Raw genomic sequence first — 16,316 nt, 5'->3', positions numbered from 1 at the left:
TATACTACATAATTGTCCTAGCAGATTTTTTTTTACACTTTAAACACATCAAGGAATTATCTTCTGTTGCTGGTTTCTCTACAAATGTTCCAGATTAAATTTTTCATTTTGCCTACAACATCATATATATTTAAGTGCTTCATTGGAAGATGCTTATTTTTCATTTCTTTTGAAATTCTTTCTCCTTCTGCTTCCCACTCAGATTTTAGGGCTATATTGTATTCTATAAAGAGTATATACTTAATAAATCAATATTTACTCATGTAAAACTATAAAGCTGTCAGTAACTGGTGGAGAACTTATCATGAATTTTAAAGAATGTTTACTTTCCCATCAGTCTTAACTGGTATATTTGAAATATAGCGTGTTTTTCTAGCTATGTCATGTTAACCTAAAAAAAAAGAAAAAATTCATTTCCTCTTCTCCTTACCACATTTCAGAGAGAATCTTCTAATGGTGAAGTTATTTTCTATTTTTCTTCAAAACTATATATATGTATATTTATGTACGTATATTTGTATATATGTTTGTATATATACATATATGATACATAATATATTTATGTATATATATTTATGTATATATGCATATCATAGATTTCAAAATGTTAACAACTAGAAGAGAGGACTTAAAATGTTCCTACTACATAGAATCGAGAAATGTTCAAGGTGATGGATATCCTAAATGCCCTGATTTATTACATGTTCCATGCATGTTACAAAATATCACGTGTGTGTATATATATATGTATATACATTTATACATATATACATGATTGGATTATTACATATTCCATGAATGTAACAAAATATCACATGTATATATATTTGTATATACATATATACATATATACATAAATATGTGAATATATTTTTGTATATGAAATATATGAAATATTCATATATTATGTATATATGTATTTATGCTTATATATTTACATATGTATTTATGTTTATATATTTATGTATATATCTATTTATGTTTATATGTATTTATGTATATACATATATTTATGTATATATGTATTTACATATATTTATATATATGCACACATGCATATATTAATTGAATAATCTGCAATAAACTCAATAAATTTATTACTAATTGGGTAATCTTCAGTAGTCAATTTGCCATTCACTTTTTTTGGTATCCCTGTGGGAAATTGAATAAATTGATCTTTTTTAATATAAAATTTAAAATTTTAGAACTTTAAGGAAAAGTTTTAATTGTTTAATTTTCTGTAATAAAGATGTTTGGGGAAACAATACTTGTTGGTATCTAATGTATTTGTCGGTATCTAAAGATACTTGTTGGTATCTAATGTAAGGTTGTTGCAATTTCTTAGTGTGGCATTCGAGTGGTTTGGAAAATATAATTAAAAGCTATTACTTTTATAGTAAAGCACCGTAAAAGTTTCAGATAAAAGTACAGGCTATATGTAATATTAAGTATTCATGAGTATGTTAGAATGAAATTTGGAAATTACGCTGAGCCAGAGATGATTACTGTGTAGATAGTTCAGAACAGATGATACATTTATCTTGTTTCATGTTAATCTTCAACTAATCTGATATGGAAGTAAATAATAGTTGTCAGCTTTGTTGTGATTTTGATGAATTTTAAGTGCGTTGGTAATTAATTCTCATAGTGTATTCTTTGCAGGCTGAGTTGCTGCCTATATTTATAACACTCATATATTCACTGAAGACTTAGATATGATGATGTGTGAAAATGAATCTGAGGAACAAATTTGAAAATCTGGCTTTGCTTGTTTTTTATGACCTGTCTGATTTAATGAAGTGGCTAATAGCACAGATTGCTAATGCTTTCTTCCTAGATGTTACCTTGTGTTATATTCTGGTTTTATTTAGAAAAGGTAGATATATACACAGTTACAACAAAGGCAGGATGGATAAGGAGTTTGCCAAGTTATAGTTATAGCCAGTGAAATTTTCACACAATTCCTAAAAATGAAAGAAAATAAATTCCTGTAAATTTTCCTGTTTTCTATGATGAATATCTTCTTGCTCCTGAACTTTCATTTCCTCATATAAAGCAACACATGTCATAAAAGAGATTTCAGTCTCCTTTAGTTTGAAACACTCTCACTAGTTTGTGTGTGTGTATGTGTATGTGTGTGTGTGTGTGTGTGTGTGTTTGCTGGGGGGTCGTTCTGTCTTACTTAAGAATTTTTTTCTTTCCTTCCTTGCCAAGGTAGTATGTAGAAGGAGAGAGAAATGTATGCATTTTCATGTTATTGAGTTAGATGTTCTTCATTTTAGGTGTCTCAACCTGATCTCATGGCACCTGCTACAGTGAGATTCTGCCTTTCAGGATATTGAGCATCATGACCTAGTGTCCACTGAGATATGGTGGGTACCATCTTGTCTTTCAAGTGTTGTCTGAAATCCACTCCTGGTGACTGTAGATCTGGCCTTTGCCAATAATCAAGAGTTCCCAGACTCTGGAACCCACTTTTCCTGAATCCAGTCCTCTTGAAGTCCACCAGCATTCTCAGAACTTCTTGTGCATACTCTTTGCCATCCATTGTCCTGAAAATTTCAATTACACATTTAATACTCTAAGCTGTAGTGTACAAGACCATCTGAGGCTGCTCTCATGTCCACTCAACTAGGCAAACTTTCACCCAATATAGGCTATTTTGCTATATTGAGACGTATATATGTATATACCATTATAATGCAAGATGATCCAAGATGATCCAAGATCTTTACTATAACAATAAGTTCAAATTTATTGTTCACATATTTGAAACCTTCTTGTTTCATGGTGGCCATAGCACCTGCTAAAATGGGAACTTCTCTGAAGACATTGGAACTTGCCAGGACTATACTGAGGGAAGCAGGAGACCTCCCCCTAATTATCCATTTCTCCAATCAACCTGAATCTTTCAAACTACTCCATCTTCTCCCGCTCCAGAATTTCAGTACTGAGTGGGGAGCATGCCATTTGCATATCATCTCTACTCTCTTTTTTCTCATCTTCTTGCTTCTCTCCTCTACTTCTGAAACAGTTCTTGGGTAGCAGTTATTTTATCTGCTCTCACTTCTGACTTCATGAACTGTCTTCTCAGCTTTGGTTCTTGATGTATATAAAGTGTACTTGGGTTGTTTCTAGAAAAGTTCTTTCCCTCTTGAAAGCGTGCCTTGCTATGAATTTCTGAGTTAAATTTGAAACTCAAAGTTTAACAGTAAATTATTAGTCTTTAGGGTCCCTCATAGTAATTTTTAAAAGAATAAAAAGTAAAAAGAAACCAATATTCTTTTTTTTTTTTTTTTTTTTTTTTTTTTTTTTTTTTTTTTTTTTGAGACGGAGTCTCACTCTGTCGCCTATGCTAGAGTGCAGTGGCGCGATCTCAGCTCACTGCAAGCTCCGCCTCCCGGGTGTACGCCATTCTCCTGCCTCAGCCTCCCGAGTAGCTGGGACTACAGGCGCCCGCCACCTCGCCCGGCTAGTTTTTTTGTCTTTTTTAGTAGAGACGGGGTTTCACCGTGTTAGCCAGGATGGTCGCGATCACCTGACCTCGTGATCCGCCTGCCTCGGCCTCCCAAAGTGCTGGGATTACAGGTGTGAGCCACCACGCCCGGCCACCAATATTATTTTCAAGAGAGAAAATGCATTAATAGTGTTTCAGAATATTTTTCCTGATACATAATATTTGTACATCTTTATGGAGTACATGTGATATTTTGTTATATGCATGGAACATGTAATAATCAAATCAGGGCATTTAGGATATCCATCACCTTGAGCATTTCTTGATTTTATGTAGTGGGAACATTTTAAGTCCTCTTTTCTAGTTAACATTTTGAAATATATGATACATTTTTGTTAACTACAGTAATCGTCTCCTTACTCTGCTATGGACTTTTAGAACTTATTCTTTCTACCTACCTCTATATTTGTACCCATTAATCAACCTCTCTTTATCTCCGTCTTTTTACACATGCACCCTTCCCAGCTTCGGGTAACTACCATTCTACTCTCAACCTCCATGAGAGGAAAATTTTAGCTCACACACATGAGTGAGAACATGCAATATTTGCCTTTGAGTGCCTTGCTTATTTCACTTAACATAATGACCTACATTTTCATCCATGTTGCTGTAAATGACAGGATTTCATGATTTTATGGCGAAATTATATTCTATTGGATATATATATATAACATATTCTTTACCCATTCTTTTTTTTTAATTTTGATTAAAAAAAAACCTAGCAAGGGAGTGATAATTTAAAGACAAATAGGATATTATTGTGCAAATTTACTAGGATGGGACAGTGACAGGAAATATATATATATTTCCTGATAATTTCACAAATTATCACAGATAGATAGATAGATAGATAGATAGATAGATAGATAGATAGATAGATTTGTGAGTTTAGAAACCATTATAATCAAAGAGGATTTTTGGTATAACATTGATAAGTTCTAATTCATTGTTCACATATTCATAACTGTAGAACTATTTCTCATTCAATTTTTGCACCCAAATTCAGTTTCTGCCCTCCAAAATTCACATTTTCAAAGGTGTAAAATTTGAAGTTGTGGAAAATTACTGCAGAAAATCTGTAACTGAGTATAATCTACCAGCACTTAATTTGGCATAAATTTGAGATCTTCTAGGTTGTGCTTTTTTAAATAACCTAGGCCTAAAGAATAGGATAAGAAAGGAATTGAATATACAAGCTATTTAAAAATATATGCATAAATTTGATAAATTCTACAATCGTAATCTTTGGAGAATGTGAGTACCTTTATAGGATATCCTTTTATACTAAACTGTTGTGATGTCATCCTTTTATATTAAAACATTGTGATGCCATTTGTAACCATTATTCAATACCTAATATTGAATTGAACCAATACCTAATAATCAATTGAACCATAATTCAATTCATTATTGAAGTAACCATTACTTCAATACCTAAATGCATTTTGAACATTTTATCCAATGCCCTTTCCATCATGGTTAAACATTTCATTTTGTTAAATCCCTTTCTTCTACCAAGATGTTGGTAACACTGGATATGAAACTGAGCTCTGAAACTTTACTCAGAAAGTTAAGTGCCCCTCACCAACATTATGATACAAAGTTGCACTGTCAGCTACATTTTGGCCAAAAACCAAATACATGAGAAACACATTACTAACAAAAAATATATATATTAAATGATATTTGTTAAATGGAGTTGCCTTCTTGGTTGAGATAAGGGGGATTTTATTCTATCAGTAAAAAACTGCTTCAGTTAATATGTTGAGGGGGGAAATGCAAATAATAATTTAAAAAACATTTTTAGGCACTCTGCTTAAGGGAAGGAGGTTATGGCATGAGGAAAACAAAGAGACAAGCAAAAGTCATAGCTCTTGCTTTAAAAATAAAATGGGAATCAGGATAAATTTAATCATAATAAAAAGAATTAGCTGTGAATATCTAAAATTCTGCAAATGGGATAGATTGTAATCAGAAACAGTTATGCGTCTGGTAACTGAAAATATTCAAGGAGAAGCTAAAAAATTTTCTTTTGTAGGTAAAGTAAAAGAAATTTCTAACTGTATAGTATTTTATCTATATCATTAATGGTTCTTTGCATTTTCTACCCAGAGCCTTTTTGTTTGCAAGCAACGGAACCCATGTAAACTAGATCAAGAACAGACAGTAAATTGTAAAACTTTGAAGGGCCTCACAAAATCCAAGGATGGTAGTGAAAGGACTACTTAACCTCATGGCAACTGGCAAGATTTTGGGAGCTGAGCTGCTCTGATAGTCTCTCAGGGACTATATGATTTTCATCTCATTTTCCTTTTTTCTCTCTGCTCTGCCCTGTCCTCCTATTTCTACAAATAGACTGAGTCATCAGCCTGCAAAAATCTGAAAATGTCCACCCCACAACCCGAGGGTGCATAATCTTCCAGCTGCAAAGTCTACAGCCTACTAGTGGGAATCTTTAAATCTCTAATTTGACTGGATTTGCTCATCTGTTAAAGCCAGGCCACCCAAGTCAAAAGTTTTCTGTATAACAAATGTCACAGCTGCTTTTATTTCCAAAGACAATTTTTGATCCAAGTAACTGTGGCCAAAGGTTGTGGTTTGGGGTTGCAGCCATGGATTGCATTGAGATCATGCTGACCTTTTAGGAACTGAGCAGCTCATTTATCAAAAAATGTGTCCATTATATTTATTTTCTAATTAATATTAAATTAATTTGAAATTATTTCCACAAGTGATTTAATAAACCTTGCTCTTTGAATTTCTCATTTTTGGATTCTACTGTCCTCAGTATTTCTTACCAGTACCATTATTATTAAAGCCTTTGAGTTCGTCTCTTCGCCTCCAGTCCTACTCCAGTCAAGGGTACCTTACCTGTGTTACTCTCTTGTTTAAAGAAATAAAATAATATTTAAAACCTTCTCATTACCCTTAGAAGAAAATCTATCCTTTAAATATTCTACAAAGTTCCTGGGACAGTAGACCCTGTCTTCCTTTCTATCTCATATCTTGCAATATCCTCACATGCCAGTATCTCAATCAGCCTTATCACTTGTTGGTGATTAGTTATCATCCTCTTCCTCATGATTGTTTTGTTTTGTTTTGTTTTGTTCTTTGTAAGCTGACTAATGTGATCTATTTATAGCCTAGGGGATTCTTCATTTTTATTCAGCATTCCACGTAAGCTTTAATTCACCCAGAAAGTCCTCTGTGATCTTTTGATGTTGGGTTTTGTTTCCTTTTTTTTGCGTGTGTGATTTCATGGTACACTCCATTTATACTATTATCATACTTCTACTCTAGTGATTTAATTATCTCTGTCTTCCACCATTCTTTAGTTTTCTGAAGGGCAGGGACATTATCATTCATCTCGAATATGCAGTGTCACATTGAATTCTAGACACAGTACAAGTAACTACTTAATAGGTATTTTTGGATGAATAAATTCTGTGCTATTTATGCCAATTTGATTTACTGGCGTGGCTTACATTTGCTGGGTGTAAGTAAACTGGTGGCAAAGTAATTCAAGTTATTGCATTGAAATTATTTTTGTAACTCAGACCAAATAATCGAAACTTCCTACATCTTAAATTTATAAAAGTTTAAGTGTACATTAAAAAATTTATAATGATATTGTCTGTCAAACAACTTAGACAATTAAAAGAGAAATCAGATGACTTAACATATTGAAATCTGAGTTTTCTTAACTATGTAAATACTGCATACAAACATAATAAGATTTCTGCTTGAAGTCACAATCTAAATCATTTTAAATTTCAATCACAAGCCAGACTTCTATCTCTAATAAGGACAGAATGTCTAAAAAATTTCAAATAATATATAATATTCCAAATATGTAGAGATTTCTTTTTAAACACAGATATTAATATAATGTGGTTCTTTTTTTTCTCTTTTTTATCCTCCTCAATCTTCTCTGGGCTTATCCAGGCTTACTATTTACTGTGTACTACTAAGGAGACTGTACCCTTTTAAGCTGATGTGCTGGCTTTTCAACTAGCTTTTCAACTGGAGATTGCAGCTGAGCAGGAGTTGAATAGCTGTGGACATTCTGAGTGGTTTTGCTCTTCCTTCCAGTTGCCACACTGAGCCCCCTTTTAAAATAATAAATTTGAACAATTTTTTAAAAAGTTGCTCTACTGGGTCTTGCAGTTCACAAATTCCAGGTCTATTCACAAAGCTTACATTTCCGACCTAGGCTATTACATCACTTGATTGGATCTTGCATTTCTTTGGCTCTTAGGAGAGGGTATCTGTCACCTTCTGACAGATAGAATTCTGACAGAATTCTGCCTTCTTTTTCAATTTCTTCCTATCTTGAAGCTCCAAATTTTCAGGACACTAAAATTGTATTCATTTTTATTCTGAATATCTGTCAAAGCTTTGCTTAGCTCCATAGTAGTCAGCAAAATTTTCTGTAAAGAGCCAGACAGTTGATATTTTGAGCTTTGGGAGATCATAGAGTCTGTGTCAGCTACCCACCTCTGCTCTTGCGGCTCAAAGGCAGTGACAGCCAATGCATGAAAGACTGGGTGGTCATGGCTGTGTTCCAATAAAACAACTTTATGGACACTGAAAGTTGAATTTGATATAATTTTTATAAGTCATGTAATATTCTTTGAAAGTTCTTTTTCTTCTTATTTTAGTTTATAGCATTGTATGTGTTGGTCTACATAGTTGTTTTTTTTTTAAACTTTTATTTTAAGTTCAGGGGTACATCTGCAGGTTTGTTACACAGATGAACTTGTGCCATGAGGTTTTCTGGTACAGATTATTCCATCACCAAGGTATTAAGCCTAGTACCCATTAGTTATTTTTCCTTATCCTCTCCCACCTCTCACCCTTTGCCCTCCAGTAGCCCCAGTGTATGTTGTTCTCCTCCATGTGGACCATTTAAAAGTATAAAAAACATTTTTAGCACCTGGACCATACAACAAGTAGTCAGCTATATTTGACCAGGGGAGCTGGAGTTAGCCAACCCCCACTGGAAAATTACAATTTCTAAAGGCATTCAGCTGACATTGAACAAACAATGGCCTTGCTTGCCTTTGTATTTTTAGTGCCTGGAGCAATCCTGGTATATGGATCTTTCTCTCTCTCTCTCTGTCTCTCTCTCTCTCTCTCTCTCTCCCCCCACCCCTTACTTTTTGTGTATGTCTCTCTCCCTCTCTCCCTGCCTCTCTCTCTCTTTCTCTCTCTCTTTATTTACTTGGAATAAATATACAGCTTATAGTCTCCTTGGGAGGTTATTTCTTCCTGGTGGACTATTGGATTGGGTTTTTCTTCACTCATAGAGATTGAAAATAGCAGAAAAATAAAAATTCAAGAAAATTAAGATATTGCTTTATCACTTGATGCTGAAAAAGTAAATAAAATATTAGCAAATAGACACAGGTGTCTTTGCTTGACTGGAGAAATCTATGATGACTTCGTTTTTATACTTCATGGCTTGTATCTTTATGTAACACAGAAAACTACTTATTTTTATAGTATTTTCTTTGTTTAATGTTGTCCATTAAAATAAGAATAGTTTTCTTGTGGGTTGTCAGTTTCATCTTTTCTCTGACCCATTGACTCTGAGAAACTGTGCCTTTCTTGATTCCAGATGAAGTCTTGCTAGTTGCATTAATGAGTTACAGATTAAGATGTTTGAGATGAGCTTTTATTTCTTCTTCTAAAATTGGGTCTCTAGCTACAGTGCATTAATTTTAGAAAAATAATCTCATATTAGAATATGATACATTTTACTGACACTAAAAATGTCATAATTGTCTCTTTTCATAGCTGTTAATCTATTTCTATGTAATTGTAGAGTGCTCAATGACTGTTTTATACATAAAATATAATTTTCTGTTGTTTTTCATGCTGCTGATTCTGTTGTGTGGGTGAGCACTGCAGTCCCATGATTCTGAGAAAAATAAAGCTTGGCTTTAGCACATTTTCTCTACTGCTGATTATAGCGATAATTATTCTGATGTTGCTATGGAAATGCTTTTCACAACACATTTGTAGATTGCTAGTATTGGTGTTATTTTTCTTTTTTTTTAATTAATTAATTAATTTATTTTTTATTATACTTTAAGTTCTAGGGTACATGTGTACAATGTGCATGTTTGTTACATATGTATACATGTGCCATGTTGGTGTGCCACCCATTAACTCGTCATTTATTTTTCTGTGTATTTATTGGTAAATAAATTTATAAACTGGTGAACTTAAATTATATTTTGTGGTCATAGAAAATCATAAAGCATTGCTGCTTAGGGATGAACACATGTACTCAGTAATTTGAATAGAAAGCCAATTCTATTGTCAGGCACTCCTTTTATTTCCCCTCATACCTAGAAATTAGTTGTATTTGCCTGATTCCACTCATAAATCAGCCAGGTTTGAAATAAATTCAGTCTCTAGACTATATAAAGTGAGCATGGATTTTTTTTTCAGTAGAAAGCTGATACTTTATCTAATTCTATTCTGGAACTTGGAATCCTGTGTCTTTTACCTAATCATTTGGTTGAGCTTCTAAATTCCTGTTACCCATATCACTATCTGAGTTCTTGATTTCTCTCAATTGACCTGCCTGCTTCAAGATGTACCCTGAGATCCTCTGTCTACTGTTGGTGACTCCCCTAATTTTTGCTCACTTGATCAATGGCACTCTCTCATTCATTCAAGGAATACGGAATATCTGCTAAGGGGTAGGTACTATTCTAGGAACTGAAATAATAAGGTGAATAGAATAAAAAGAAACTCTCCTTCATGGAACTTACATTCTAGTAGGAGTGATTGGTGGTGATTATAAATGTTGTGTTAGTTCGTTCAGGCTGCTACAACAAAATACCATAAACTGAGTAGCTTATAAACAACAGAAGTTTATTTCTCACAGTTCTGGAAGCTAGGAAGTCCAAAATCAAAGTGTCAGCTGATTTGGTATCTGGTGAAAGCCTAGCAGATTTTCATTCATAGGTGGTGCCTTGTGTCCTTATATGATGCAAGCAAGAAGCAGGCTCTCTCAGGACTCCTGTAACGTCACTAAACCCTTCTGACATCATCTAATTACCTTCCAAATACTCCACCTCCTAATACCATCACATTAGGTGATAGAGTTCCAACATATGAATTTGGGGGGATATAAGAATTCAGTCCATAAGAAATATATAATAAATAAACTGTAATTAAATAAGTATTAAGCACTAAAGAAACAAATAAAACAGGAAACACTGAAAGTATGAGGGAAGGCCTACCTGAGAATGTTCCATTGGGACACAAACTCAGAAAAGGAAGTGAAGAAGGAACTATGCATATACTTGAGTAGCGGGAGGGGAGGGTGTGTTCGTGTGGACCTTGCTAAGATTTGTCAGAAGGCTTTGAAAGAGACCAAGAAAAGTGGAAGTCAATACAATGAAGAGACAACTTCTTCAAATACTTTTACTCGAAACAGAAGCATAAAATGGAGCTACCCAGGGCGTATATAGTAGGAGTAAATACCTAGTGTTAGAAAATGGAAGATGAGAATATTAGTAACATGTTATCTTAGGATGATTGAAGTTGTGGCATGATGAGAATGCTACAGGAAAGAGAGAAAAGTAATGATGCATCAGATGCCCAATGCTGGTTTCTTGGTCTGTTTCTACATCTTACTTTTACAGTGCTGACACTTACTAAAGTGAAATATTGATTAGCCAAATTCTTGCAGGCAAAGATAATGACATGTTTCAAAGACTAAATTAAGACACAAATATTTTTATTGTATCATTGGCATGGATTTTGCAAAATTAATTCCCCTTGCCATCACCACTTTACAATTATATGAAGTTCCCACCATCTTCGTATTGGTATTATGCCACCCTATTGGTTCTAATCAAAGGCTAATTTAAATTCTCCCAGAGAATAATTCTGTCTTTTAACTTTTAAGTCATACCCTCAGCTAGAAGCATAGGTACAAATCTGTTATGAGAATTCTAATATATGAGTAACTGTATCTACCAATTAAAATAGATATTAATGATATGCAAACTAAACCTACTCAGAACCACTGGGTATTGAGGAGCTAGAGATAGATATTAAGCAAAAATGTTAAATATTTTAAAAATTTATTGCTTCTGTCTTTATAAATCAACATTAATCTAAAAAAGTCATACTTTTCTATTTCCATAATCATAAAATATGAAGATGTATTAACAAAATTATCCATTCAGCTATTTGACATCTTGTGAATAATTAAATGACCAAATGTTTGCTTTATACCAATCCTAGTGATTCTTTGATAATATAGTTTTAGAAATGGCTTCACTTAGGACTATATGTTAAAGCTTCAGAATCCCAACTAATACTGGCTTTAAACAGTAAAGAGATTTACTGGTGACTCAAGTCCAGAAATAAGACAGGTTCAGCAGTGGTGGTACAGGTCTTCAATCATGTCATCAAAAACACAATTGATTTTGTTTCCCTGCTATGAACTTGGCTATCAGTTCATGATATTATATCCATCCCCAAACAGGCAAAACTCAAAGCCACAGATTGCCTTGCATTAGCAATCAGTGCCACATGCATCCTTATTCTCAGCTATCAGGAAAAAGACCACTCTGTTTCTGGCATTCCAAGTAAGAGATTCACTGAAGTCACATCCCTATGCTGATGTTTGAGATTAGGGAAATAAAAAAATGCTGTCTCAAGCTAAAAGAGTTGTCTGAAGGTAGGCAATTAATTGGCTTTCCTTAAACTATCAGGGGTGCATGTAAAAGGCTAAATACCTAGTCTAATATCTAAGTACTTGGAAAGGAAAAAAAAGACCCATCAATGTCCACTATTGAGACCTGAGACCTGGATTTTTAATAAGGATTTTTTGATTTTCTGATTTTACTTTTGTTTTTAACCAACGACTAGATTACTTAGACAAGAATAGTTGGAAAACGTATAAGAATTTTGTTATGTATCTATATGATTCTAGCCAAAAATAAAATATGTTCTGATTACTGAATTTTATAAATGAGATATGGTTCCTGCCTTTATGGAATTTGGAGTCTCACCACACATTTAGCAACTTAAAACAGCACACATTATCACACAATTTCCCTGATTCAGAAATCTAGACACAATCTAGGTGAGTCTTCTGTTCAAAGTTTCAGAGGCCAGATCTGAGTTGTCATCTGGAGCTTAGAGCCCTCTTCCAAGCTCACAGGATGGCTGCTAGAATTTAGGCCCTTTGATTGTAGTACTGAGACCCTCAGCTCTAAGGGGTCACCTACACTTTCCTTCAAGTTCAGCAGGAAAGTTTCCCTTACCTGCAGGGTGCTTCATATATTTTTCCAAAAAGACTTTTCACTTGATTTAGTCAAACTCATCTAGAATAATATTCCTTTTGATTAACCCAAAAGCAAGTGATTTGGAACCTTCAATACATATGCAAAAATCTTTGCACTTCTTCACCTTGGCTAGGAGCAAGTCACAAGTTCTGTAACACAAAAGGGTATGTATAGAAAGTGAACACTAGAGGAAAAAATACCAGTGTCTTGACCTTGTCCATAGGATCTATCCATCACAGGAGCCAAACTAACTCTAAAAGGGTAGAGAATTGTTAAGGAAGGTGTCTTCGTCCATCTGGGATGTTACAAAAAAATACCAAGAACAGGGTAACTTATACACAGCAGAAATTTATTTCTCACAGTTTGGATGCTTGGAAATCTAAGATCAAGACACCCTCAAATTCAGTGTCTAGTAAGGTATTGCTTTCTGGTCCACAGATAGTTGTCTTTTCGCTGTAACTTCACATGGCAGCTTTAATGGGTAAGGAGGTTCAGACTTCTTTAATAAGGGCACTAATCTCATTCATGAAGGATTTGCCCCCATCAGCTGATCATCTCACAAAGGCTTCCTTTCTTAATGCCATCACCTTGGAGATTAGCGTTTCAACATATGAATTTTAAGGGGATATATTTAGACCATTTCATTCTGCCCCTGTCCCCAAAAAAGCCATGTCCTTCTCAAATGTAAAATGCATTCATTTCTTTTCAATTGCCCCCAAAATTTTAACTTGTTCTAATATCAACTTAGAAGTCTAAAGTTCACGTCTCATCTAAATATTATCTAAATCAGATATGGGTGAGATTCAAGATATAATTCATTCCGAGGCAAATTTTTGTCCAGTTGTGAACCAGTGAAATTAAACAAGTTATGCGCTTCCAAAATATAATGGTGGGACAGGCAAGCAAAGACATTCCCACTGGAAAAGAAAGAAATAGGAAAGAAGAAATAAATGATAGGTCCTGAACAAGTCCAAAACATAAATGTTGTGGAAGAATCTTCTTTGACTCAGTTATCTGCCCTTGAAGTCCACTGGGGCAGAAATAGGAAAGAAGAAATAAATGATAGGTCCTGAACAAGTCCAAAACATAAATGTTGTGGAAGAATCTTCTTTGACTCAGTTATCTGCCCTTGAAGTCCACTGGGGCACTGGGGTACAGGCTCCATCTTCTCAGCTTTACTGGGCAAATGGGCTTCAGGGCTCCAGGCAGCCCTGCTTGGTTTTGCTGGGTGCAGCCCACACCAGAGCTCTTCTGTGCTGGAATAGAACTCTGGTTGCTCTACCAGTCTGTGGTCTTGAGGATAGAACTACCCCGATGGCTCCATTGGGCATTGACTCAATGGGGACTGTCTGAAGCGGCCCCACCCTCAAGGCAGCTCTCTTCCTGGGCACTGATGTTCTTCAGCACTTCCTTTCAAAACAAAGTGGTGGCAGTCACTCCCACAGCTTTGCCGGGGGCAGCAGAGGTATCATACAATGTATAATATGTGAGTTTGGTAGTGGAAAATAAGTGAGTTTTTTTAAGGCAGATAAAGGAGGGAAGGGCATCTAGGTAACTAGATGGTCCGAATTTCTAAAAGTTTGGTTTTATTCTAAGAATTGTTAATTTTTTATATTTTTGGAAGATATGGGGAAACTGATGTTTCACTAACCATGGTAGTAGATGTAGAAAAAGCAAGACTGTGACCAAGGTTTAGCAGCTATTGGTGGGTTAATTTGAAATTAGCAAGAGGTGTGGGGTGGAAAAGTTCAGTCTAAGCTCTTGTTAAGTTAGTAGAAAATTTTCATTTTCTAAGCATTCCTCACATTATAGAGGTAAGCTCTAGGTTTTTTTTGGCAACACAGTGTACAGATACCACCCCCAGGAATGAGAAGGGTAGTTCAGTGAAGATTTTATTACAGAATTCTATTATTAAAAGAAATAATATTTCCTAGGGCATGCAGATGAAAAAAAGGATGCAATATTCAATAATTAATAATAGGTCAAATGTTCAAATGACAAAAATGTGCAAAGCAAGGTGCATGCATGACCATGAATATGAGTAGCAGAAGAGGTCGACAGTAAAGAACGTTTATGTTGAAATACCTTTTTTTTTTTTAAAATCAGGAAGATACATTTTGAAATGGGTCAACCATATGAAGATTAAAACATCTCAGAGAGATAAGAATATAAGGGGTTGTCAATTCTAAGAAAGATATAGTTTGTTCAAGTGTCCTAGGAATAAGGAACTATTTACTAACTAGAAAAATGCTAACAAACTCCTGTGCCTATTGCATGTGAAGTCTATGGTACTGTGAGAGACTGGTTAACTGTTTAGCAAAACTGTTCTTCTTTCTTGCTGGGCACTTGGGTATAACGTATATCCCATCCTCCCTTTCTGTTAGGAGCAGCCACGTGACAGATTTATCACCAATGAAATAGTGGCAAGAATAGCATACATCAGTTTCTGGCCTGGCCAAAAAATAATCTCATGTAATCCTCTGATAGATGAGTGTTGATCCTTTGAGCAAACTAGAAGCGACATGCTAAAGATGGTAGAACCTCCATCAGCCTGAGTCCTTGAGTAAGTGTAGGGAGAAAATTCCCCCAGTCCACTAATTAGAAAAACCTCTATTGAAATTTTAGGATTTATTTGTTACAGAAGCTACCACTACCTTAACTAATACAGAATATTGTCTCTGTGAGTGAGGATCATAGGACAGTGATGCACTCTAAATAAAGTTTTTGCAGTCAAAGCAAGCCGGAGGAAACCATTCTGTGAAGAATCAAGGTAGATAAGAGAGTTATTTGTCATGGAAAAGGGCTTCTGAGGAAAAAATTCAATGCCAGGGAAGTGATTAGGTTGAAATTCGGTGAAATGAAGCACGGAATGTTAGTAGTAGTGCTGTAATTTTTATAAAGATGCATTTGCAGCAGTGTAGGATGAATTACAGCACTGAGCTAGCAGGAGCCTGATGACAGAAAGCATGTGTAATTTCTCATTCAGAAATTTTCCTATTGTGTGCTTACAGAGATGTAGTGCTGATTGATTCAACTTTTTGTATTTAAATCGCCCTGTATAAGCCCTTTTAAAACTTTATTTTTCAGAGTCAATCTTCAGAAAGAATATTCTTTTAATGTAACATATTTTTCTGATCATATAAGACATATAGAGTTACATCCAATTTTCCATATATTGTAGTGTATCTATAAAATCCACAGTGGATGGTTAATATTTCTAAAAAGAAGGTGTTTGCACACATAGGAGAGTACCTATTTATTCCCTGGTAAGGTGTAGGCAGTGGAATCAAAAAGAAAATAATAGCCTACGATAAATTATTTTGAAGCAATTCAATAGCTAGCTTTAAATATCTTGCATAATGAACGTTTCTTGTCCAGTTTCAGATTTTTTATATTCTTTCTTCTTTCACATCTATAGATTTAATACTTTCAAAAAGCTATTATGGAACAAGTATATGTACAATGCCATATTTCAAATA

General features: G+C 34.5%; 1 protein-coding gene across 20 annotated transcripts in view; it reads left to right on the top strand.

The window, feature by feature from the left end:
- PPFIA2 (PTPRF interacting protein alpha 2) overlaps positions 1-16,316 on the top strand; it is a 504,804-nt gene that overhangs the window by 216,773 nt on the left and 271,715 nt on the right. For 2 of the 20 annotated variants that reach the window (XM_050749227.1, XM_050749228.1), the window contains exon 2: positions 2,283-2,372. The exons of the other annotated variants lie outside the window; for them this stretch is intronic. In XM_050749227.1, the coding sequence (XP_050605184.1) occupies positions 2,370-2,372 (3 nt within the window). In that variant the 5' untranslated portion in view covers positions 2,283-2,369. The remainder of the gene's footprint in view (positions 1-2,282; positions 2,373-16,316) is intronic. 20 annotated transcript variants of the gene reach the window in all.

The sequence above is a fragment of the Macaca thibetana genome, chromosome 11 (assembly GCF_024542745.1).
Source record: "Macaca thibetana thibetana isolate TM-01 chromosome 11, ASM2454274v1, whole genome shotgun sequence".
Taxonomy (NCBI): domain Eukaryota; kingdom Metazoa; phylum Chordata; class Mammalia; order Primates; family Cercopithecidae; genus Macaca; species Macaca thibetana.
This window is presented reverse-complemented; position numbering and strand designations above follow the sequence as displayed.